General features: G+C 39.7%; 1 protein-coding gene across 1 annotated transcript; it reads left to right on the forward strand.

The window, feature by feature from the left end:
* The first annotated feature begins 2,490 nt into the window (after positions 1–2,490).
* On the forward strand, positions 2,491–9,176 carry LOC129719978 (uncharacterized). Its single transcript, XM_055671382.1, has 2 exons — positions 2,491–2,543; positions 7,082–9,176. Exons 1-2 carry the CDS (start codon positions 2,491–2,493, stop codon positions 9,174–9,176), a joined length of 2,148 nt encoding a protein of 715 aa, XP_055527357.1.
* The last annotated feature ends 1,213 nt before the right edge of the window (positions 9,177–10,389 follow it).

Here is a 10,389-nt window from a genome sequence, read left to right on the forward strand (position 1 = left end):
AATAACTAATAATCAGTTTTCTTAAACCTTCATTTTTTTTAAATAAATTTTTCATACTTTATTGTACATATATTTGCAGAATAATATCACAAAACAAAATACCACGAAAGACCACGGGGGGGTAGGGGGTATAGAAGGGATCAAAATATGACCACGTAGTTCAGGAATGGTCCCAATTGCATGTTATTATTTTTGGTGTCGCAGAAACTCACAAGGCATATTTTTTTAGGACAAAATTATTTTCTACAACCTTACCAGAGACACTAGTTATGCCAGTCAAACAAACTGATTTAGCTGAAAGAATAATTTTAATTTCCAATTGGGCACTCTGTGGGTAATTAAAATATTTCTATAATCGAAACAGTTTGTTTGATTGGCATAGTGTCTTTGGCAAAGTTGTACATAATAATATTGTCCTTCTAAAAACAATCATGTTGTATTTTTTTTTTAAATCTATAACTGTTTTTTTTATTCATTCATCGCTTCGGTAATTTTTTTGTAATTTTTATACAAAAAAAAAGATTTTTGAAAAATAAGCTTTTTTATATTAATTTTAATGTTTCTTTTACATAAAAAAAATATGAATTTTTTTGTATTTTTTTTATCGGAAAGACAAAATTACTATCTAAAACTTTTCCAGAGACGTCACACTGATCAAAAAACTTTTGGCTCTGAAAATATTGATAATCACAATAATCCTCCCAAAATAGCATTTTTAATAGCTTCTCAGCCTATAGAAACGTTTATGCAAAGTTTAAGCCAAATCAAAAATGACAAAAAAATATTGAAACTGGGACATTTTTAAAAAGTAATTTTAAGTTATATTAAAAAATGTGCAAAAATATTGAAAACTTCAAAGTTTACAGAATAGTTGGCTTAAATTTTGTTTTCCTCGAAATGATAAAGATGTCACTTAGTCTAGTCTGACTAAACGGTGTTAAAAAAAATTCAATAACACTGGTCGACAAAAGTGAAAAAAAAAATGCCCCAAAGCTCAAAAGGTTTACAGCTTTTCAACCATTCCTGTGAATTTTGCTGCTTTTAGAGAATGCAGAAATGCATCAGAAGGCCGCCGAGGAATTGCTTATCGGATTTGTCGCTTTTACGTTTGCATAGGGAAAAACTCTTTGGAAAAGTTATCTTTGCTAGGGACACCAAAACTCACAGGAATGGTTGTACCTACCATATCTCATGTTTTCCAGTTCGAGCTCTAAGACAAAACTTGGATTTTGAATGATGAAAGTGCTATGAAAGAAGGATTACTATTTTAAACATAGTTGCATTCAAACCAAAAGAATCAGTTCAGAAATTTATTAAATTATTATTTACAAAGACATTTCGAGTGTGACCTTTAGATCATTTGTATCTATCGCGATACTGTTACCTGCAATATAATCTGAATAAATGGATATATGCATCAAGATTTTAGTTTTTAACATTTTTGATTTTCTCGTCATTGTCGGTTTATCGATATCTGAATACCTACGTTACTCTTCGTCGACCAGGTAAGCACCTTGCGATCAGGTGCTGAAGGGTACTTCGTTAGCGTACGGTCCAACGTTTCAAATCATTGTAATGCTATGTTTCAGAAACATTTATTTTATTTTTCGAAATTTCGCGAAATTTGGAGAAAATAGCGAAGCCCCTAAATTTTTATACTGTCCCTACCCTCCAAGTAGGGTAGCTTCCCGACAAACTTCAGCAGCACGAGACCTGGACTTAGTCACAAGGCCGGCGCGCTACTCGGCAAACTGGAGGGATTTCGCGATACTAAGTTTCACTGAAACGCTCAACTTCTTTAAAAAGTGTTTTATTGAACGGTGTGGTGTGTGCTTCGACGGGTGTCACGACAGGTTCGTACCGCTACTTCTCTCGACTCTCCTGGCTCGATGTGCGGCGTCCCGCGTCGTACGATGATTTTCCGCCGGTCAGCGACAGGGCGGCTGCAACTGCGTGGGTGGTGTGTAGGCGACCTGGAAAGGCGTTCCAGGCAAGGGTCTTCTCAGGCGCTTCCTTCGTTGGCGTGGATCGGTTGGCGACGGACGATACCGACTTCTGCCGAACCGAGAAGGGAATCCTCTACTTCACGGTTAGGGCCGTTGCCCGAAGGCTCGTTGGTCTTTTACGGTTAGACGTAGGCAACTTAATGCTGCCTAGGCCGAAGCGGGTGCCGAGTGCTATCGCGATCGCCAATCGCAAATTTATTAAATGCAACAAAAAAGGTCCTATGGGCGGGAAATTTTCCCAAAATTAGCCAGGTTCAGAGGTTTTTTACGGTGGCGGATGAGTTAATCACTTATTTCCGTGGTTACCTGAATAATTCTTATGATTGTCCTCTTTTACTCCTTGGTTTCTCCGGTTCAACAATCTTTTACCACCAATTACCTCTTTTAAAAATAGCTCGCACCTCTTTATCACTCGCTCGCCTGAATTCAAATGCGCTGTTGGCGCGTACTCGATAGCCGCCAATGCTCGTAGTTCAAATTTGGTATGGCGGCTAGTCGACTAATTCCGCCCCGTATGCGACAGCCCATCGATTTTGTGTAAGAGTTGAACTGTGAAAGCTTAGTACGTTACATGAAAAATAGGTGAGCGTTTACTAGGTACATTTCATGCAATTAAAAAAAAACATTTAATTTTACTGTAACGATCGGTTACAATACCTAAGTAGGTAAACGAATGGGGAAAATTTTAACTCAGAAAACGTAAATAACTTGAGTTAGGTAGAGAAATGTGCGGCCTGGTGATCCATGCCTTGTTGGGGAGTTTTAGGTAGAAATTTAAAAAGCCAAGAGATATGATTACCCTGATCTCTGTTAAGGATGGTAGCTGGGTTTTGTTTGAAAATTTCTAAACTTTCTGCGATATCTAATTTCCAAGGGGATGTTACTGATCGAACTAGACTAATGTTGTCGGTACCCAAGTAACAATTATTGTTGCCTAAACATTTACTCGATCACTTTTATTAGGCTACTAGCTGACCCGGCAAACTTCGTCCCGCCTATTTTAGTGTTTAATTTAATAATTTTAAACATTTCAAATTCATTGATTCCTTGCGATTCGATTTAATCGTTTAAAAATGATTGGTTTTATCGGAATGACAACATCCTCGACTTTTGGCTTTTGTACATCACCTCTATTCCGGAAATATATTGGGTGCATTTCAATTATTTTCGTTGATTTCCAGAATCTGAAAGTGATCATCTTTAAATTCAATATGGTGTCCAGGGTCAATGCTTGGCTTCTACATCATTTCGATTACGGACAAATCCATATGTAGTAGTATTCGGTTATTTTCGGCTGTTTCCCAGAAGTTACCATTTTTTAATTCAAACTGTTGTCTAAGGTCAATTTATAGCTCCTTGCATCATTATGGATCCGGTGATACTCATATTGGGTGGTACAGGTCGGACTCGATTATCCGGAACATAAAAAAAATATTTAGTTCCGGATAATCGAATCACAGAAAAAATATTCAAATTTGCGTCTAAAGAACATTACACAAATATTTCCTTTTTTTATTTTACTTGTATGATGCAGTGGCGTAACCAGAAATTATTTCTGAGGCGCAAAGGGAAGATTTCTAGAGAAGCATAAAAAAATAAATTGGACATTAATTATATTCACTTATTTCGAACATGTCCCAAACATGCCAGAAGTGACATGAATTGTAACAAATATGCCAGAAGAAATGGTGAAGGTAAAATTTGGGATTAAAAATTGAAAACGAACACCAAAAAAATTAAATTCCGGATAATCGAGTCTAAAATTCCGGATAATCGACTTCCGGATAATCGAGTCTCCGGTTAATCGAGTCTCCGGATAATCGAGTCCGACCTGTATTTGGTCACTTTAGGCTGTTCTCCGGACACCGGAAGTCGCCATCTTACAATTCAAAATGATGTCTGAGGTCGATAGGTCGATTTGTGGATCCGGTGCATCATCACAATTCTGGGAATACCCATATTGGGTGTAATTTGGTTATTTTCCGGTGTTTTTCAGAAACCGGAAGTCGCCATCTTAAATTTCAAAATGGCATTTGTAAACAATTTCTGGCCTCTGAGCGTCAATCTGGCTAAAGAAAAACACATATTGGGTGGTATTTGGTCATTTTCGGTTGTTTTCCAGACACCGGAAGTCGCCATCTTACAATTCAAAATGTTGTCTGAGGTCGATTTGTGGCTTCAGTGCGTCATAACAATTCCGGTAATACCCATATTAGGTGGTATTTTGTCATTTGCCGCTGTTTTTCGGAAACCGGAAGTTGCCATCTTGGATTTCAAAATGGCATTTGGGAACAATTTCTGGCCTCCGTGCGTCAATCTGATTAAAGAAACGCTTATATTGGGTGGTATTTGTTCATTTTTGGCTGTTTTCCAGACACCGGAAGTTGCCATCTTGGATTTCAAAATGGCATTAGGCGACAATTTTTGGCCTCTAAGCGTCAATCTGGTTGATGAAACATTCATATTGGGTGGTATTTAGTAATTTTCGGCTGTTTTCCAAACACCGGAAGTTGCCATACTACAATTTCAAAATGGCATTTGTAAACAATTTCTGGCCTCCGAGCGTCAATCTGGTTAAAGAAACACACATATTGGGTGGTATTTGGTCGTTTTCGGCTGTTTTCCAGACACTGGAAGTCGCCATCTTACAATTTAAAATGTTGTCTGAGATCGATTTGTGGCTTCAGTGCATCATAACAATTCCGGAAATCCCCATATTGGGTGGTATCTGGTCATTTGCCGCTGTTTTTCGGAAACCGGAAGTCGCCATCTCGGATTTCAAAATGGCATTTGTTAACAATTTCTGGCCCCTCTGCGTTATTCTGGTTCAAGAAACACCCATATTGGGTGTTATTTGGTCATTTTCGGCAGTTTTCCCGACACCGGAAGTCGCCATCTTACAATTCAAAATGTCGTCTGATGTCGATTTGTGGCTTCAGTGCATCATAACAATTCCGGTAATACCCATGTTCGGTCATTTGCCGCTATTTTTCAGAAACGGTAAGTCGCCATCTTGGATTTCTAAATGGTATTTAGAGACATGCCAGAAGAAGGAATGGTGTCGAAACATTGACATGTTTGTTACACCTAAAAACATTCACCTGCCAAATTTGGTTATATTTGCTTGATTGGTTCAAGAGCTGTGCGTAATTTGAGTTTCATTTGTATGGGACCCCTCCCTTATAGAAGAGAGAGGGGTGTCAAACCATTATGGATATATTTGTTACTCCTCAAAACAATCACCTGCCAAATTTGGTTCCATTTAGTTGGTTAGTTCTCGAGATGTGCAGAAATTTGTGTTTCATTTGTTATGAACCCCTCCCTCACAGAAGAGGGAAGGGAATCGAACCTATGGACTATGGGCATACTTGTTACCTCTAAAAACATTCACATAGCAAATTTGGTTGATTGGTTCTCGAGTTGTGCGAAATTTGTGTTTTATTTGTATGGGATTCCTCCCTTGTAGAAGAGGGAGGGGTGTCAAACCATTATGGGTATATTTGTTACACCTAAAAACATCCACCTACCAAATTTGGTTCTGTTTGCTTGGTTAGTTCTCGAGATGTGCAGAAATTTGTGGTTCATTTGTATGGGACCCCTCCCTTCCAGGGAAGGGAAGGGTGTCGAACCATTATGGACATATTTGTTACTCCTAAAAACATCCACTTGCCAAATTTGGTTCCATTTGCTTGGTTAGTTTTCGAGATGTGCAGAAAATTGTGTTTCATTTGTATTTCGTTTTCGAGATGTGCAGAAGTTTGTGTTACATTTGTATGGGACCCCTCCCTTGCAAAAGAAGGAGGGGTCTCGAACTATCGTAGTCACCTTTCCCGGCCCCTTAAACCCCTATATACAAAATTTCACGTCGATCGGTTCGGTAGTTTCCGAGCCTATACGAATCAGACAGACAGACAGACAGAGCTGCATTTTTATATGTTTAGACTGTTGAACAATAATGGAAAATAAAAAACTTTTGTTAAATGGTTGTTCAGTTGAATTTGGAGAAATTATCCGACACACAGTTGTTTAGAAACGGCGAAGAGGGTTTTGAGCAACAACAGCAGAATATTGTATTCAACACTTGTTAAACCAGCGTTGAATAGATGCACCAGAAAACATTTCTTTGCCTACTGTTTTTTATGTGTTCGACTTGCGTTCGAATAAAATATTTAATAAACATTTGTTAAACCTTTGCTCGACTGTTGAAATGCTCTTGTTAAATGCGTGTTTAGTAATAATATTTGAAAACGTTTGTTTCGTGTGTTAGAATATACTTATGCAGCTCACGCTGAATAGTAGCGTGGAAAAAACGTTTAAACGATATTTGTTCAGCTATATTAGCCCAAACAAAATGTAAAAATAAAGTTCGAAAAAATTAGTTGAACCATATTACTAATTTGTGTTAATATTTTTTATTATAATCCTCATCATTAACTTCATTTGTTTTTGTACTTGGAAATACTACGAGTAAATTTTAATTTATATCGGAAGGCAACATCCTGATGAGATTCGAACTTGCGATCCATTGCTTGGCTGCCTTCGATGAATGCATGTGAGCTAATCTGTATAATAACGTGTGTTGTGTTTAAAGTGAATATGCTTCTAATCGTTCTGATCTAATAAATGTTGAACAGGCATTGTATAATTGCTGGAATATATGCTTCTTGCACACACCTCTAAACAAAGCGTACCGGTTGATTTGACATAATCATTGTTTGCAAGTAGCAACTGCAACGTGCAAGAAGCTTATATTCCATATAAATGTTGAACAGCCATCATATATTATATATGATGGCTGTTCAACATTTATTAGACCGATTCGTTCTTTTGCTTTCGTCTTGATTACAATATTCATTGGTTTGTGCCAACGTAAGAACCCCGATAACACTCACGGAACGCGACGAGAGACAGGACACAACACTTATTGTTCTTACAAAACATAAAAAAGGAATTTGATTTACCTTTTTAGTCGACCGGTTTCGGGCAGCGATCTTGCCCATCAGCTGGACGATGTCCGACTAGTTGCGCATAGTAGTTGTTGTCTTCTATATATCACAATTTCACCACTGTTACAGCTTTGTCAGGTGGAAGAGCGAAGAGAGTATTGGGGGATCATCCTCATTCATTAATGGATTGTCGGCGGTGGTGAAAAGAAGACACCGTAAAAAATTGTTGGCCCTCTCACAAACGCAAGCACCAAGAAAAGCAAAGCGATCTCCACAACACATCGATAATTTTGTCGTCAATTTATCGTCCACCCAACTCACACAGCCGGAGTTGGAGTTGTTGAACAAGGGATTGAATTTTGCTGTTTCCCCTTCGTGCCCCCCTGTTGCCGATACAGTAAACAATATTGAAAGTGCCATTCAGTACAACAGTTTCGCATCTAAATCAGCAATTCGTCATGATGTTGAACGTTGTATGTCGAATGTAACACGCGCACAGAAGGACGATAAACAGCTGAGTTTTGATGCGTGGTGTACAATACGCCAGCTTAAGGCCCGTGATGTTGTATACTCTCGTGCGGATAAGGGGAATGCAGTGGTGATCATGGATAAACAAGATTACGATGCTCGTGTTTTAGATATGATCGCTGCTGGCCCGTACGAAGAGTACAAGTTTAAAAACGGGAAACCCAAAGATCCACTCAATACAATGACAGAAGAAGCTAACACTGTTCGGCAAAAGGTTGCGCGTCTGATGGGAGAGGATAAATTAGAACGTAAGTTTCATGTCCCCAACCCGAAAGTTGCGTCCTTGTATTGCCTGCCAAAAATCCATAAAAGTCCACTGGCGATGCGTCCTATATCGTCAAACATTTGCACACCGACGGAAAAAATGGCTGCATGGGTGGTGGACGAAATGAAAAATTACCCCGTAACACATGGTATGAGCGTTAAAAACTCCGTAGAACTGGTGGATTATCTAAAAGATGTAGAGATAAGAAGAGGTGAAGCTCTAGTTTCATTTGATGTCACTGCTCTGTTCCCCAGCGTTCCAGTGACTGATGCATTGAACAGCTTGCGCAGACACCTAGAACGCAAGAAAGCACCACCCAATCACATCGAAGCATATTTGCTGATTACCGAAACCTGTATGAACCAAAACTTCTTTTCGTTCAGGGGGAGGTTTTACAGGCAAGTATTTGGGCTCAGTATGGGCAACAAGTTATCCCCACTTTTGGCAGACCTTTTTATGAGTGACTTTGAGGTGGCACTATCGACCGAGAAATACTTCCCTCGAGTGTGGAAACGCTATGTGGACGATATTTTTGCAGTCGTGAAAGAACGCTATCTTATACAAACACTCGAGTTGTTGAACTCCCGTCACAGAACGATAAAGTTTACGGTAGAGAAAGAAACCGATGGGTCACTGCCATTCTTGGATCTGACGATAAAGAGAAACGGAGATAACACACTGAAGTTCTCAATATACCGAAAACCAACAGCCACAGACAGATACATAACATCCGACTCTAACCATTACGGCGCCCAGAAGCAAGCAGCATTCCATTCTATGGCAAACCGCCTATACAACATACCGATGGACAGAAAAGATTTTGAAACCGAGAGAAACAGGATACATAAAGCTGCTGAGTTGAATGGGTATGACAAAGACTTTGTAAACAAAATTCTCCGAAAACATCAACGGAAAAAACACAGGCTAAATTGCACAACACTAAAACCGGAAAAAGAAGAACAGCATAGAATCAGTCTTCCATTTTACCCAAAAATAACCAATCCCGTCCAATCCGTACTACAGAAACATGATTTCTATGCTGTTTACAAAAGTGAAAACACCTTGAAAGATCTGTTGTGCAATTCAAAAGACAAAGTACCCCCGGATGAAAAATCAGGTGTCTACCAAATCCCCTGCAAAAACTGCTCCGCGGTTTACATTGGCCAAACACGACGGAAATTAAAAGTGCGACTGCGAGAGCATAAGAATGCAGTTGACAACGATCGGGCTAATGAATCGAGCGTGGCAGCACACACCATATCCCAAAACCATGCCATCGACTGGGAAAATGCAAAATTATTAAAAAATGTACGAAAAACATCGAACCTAAACGCATGGGAATCAATGTACATCACCACCGCCGACAATCCATTAATGAATGAGGATGATCCCCCAATACTCTCTTCGCTCTTCCACCTGACAAAGCTGTAACAGTGGTGAAATTGTGATATATAGAAGACAACAACTACTATGCGCAACTAGTCGGACATCGTCCAGCTGATGGGCAAGATCGCTGCCCGAAACCGGTCGACTAAAAAGGTAAATCAAATTCCTTTTTTATGTTTTGTAAGAACAATAAGTGTTGTGTCCTGTCTCTCGTCGCGTTCCGTGAGTGTCGTCTTGATTAGACGCAAATTGTTTATCTCCGTTTGAGTTCGCAAAATAACAATACACGAGTTATCGTACGGGTGTTTTTTGTCGATTAGTTCTTTTTTTTTTCTTCATCTATAATTTATTTGACACGGCACAAATACAATTCAATGTTTAACGGCGCCAATTATATCTAAAGCTTACTTTCTAAAGTATCTTAATAACTAATAGCAAATTTTTTATCCTCGCTGCCGACTACGAACTGAAACTAAATCTAACTTAAAGCTAGAATGTTTTGCATTAAAAGCACTGATTTGTTGTTTGATGGTTTTCCATCGCCATAGGTATCGCCATATTGAATATGCTCCGCTGCTGGGCCAAGATATTACGGACTGACATATTGGGTTGTCTCCCTCGGGGCCTGAGAGTATCGTGCGGGTCTAGTTGCTGTTTCCGGATCCGGGGTCTTAACGTGTTCTTGTCGTTTGGTTGGATGTAGGCGGAAGGGGATAGGACTAAACTGGGGCGTGGATGGATTTCAGGAAAACATATATAAGGGTCATGTAGGGTAGGCTCGCCAAGACATCACGAACAGGAACAGCTGGCCGTCTACCTCCGGCCTGAAGGGAAGCTACAAGTTTAGACCTGGCGTCACGGTGAACAAGGCATGACCAAACAACGTGCTCTATGTCGTGATAACCTTCACCACAGTCACAGATACCGCTTTCTTCGAGCCCAATACGACGGAGATGCGCGTCAAATCTATAGTGGTTGGACATACGCCGGGACATCACGCAAATGAAATCCCGACCTACATCCAACCCCTTGAACCACGGGTTCGTCGATACTTTGGGGATTATGGAATGTAACCACCTTCCCAATTCCCCTCTGGTCCAAGCATTTTGCCAACTGATGATCGTATTCTGACGTACAAGTGTGAAAAATTCATTAAAAGCAATTGGTCTTTCATAAATATCACCGTTTGTTGCGCCCACCTTAGCCAAAGAGTCCGCTTTCTCACTGCCCGGTATCGAGCAGTGAGAAGGGACCCACG

Source organism: Wyeomyia smithii, chromosome 2 (genome assembly GCF_029784165.1).
Source record: "Wyeomyia smithii strain HCP4-BCI-WySm-NY-G18 chromosome 2, ASM2978416v1, whole genome shotgun sequence".
Taxonomy (NCBI): domain Eukaryota; kingdom Metazoa; phylum Arthropoda; class Insecta; order Diptera; family Culicidae; genus Wyeomyia; species Wyeomyia smithii.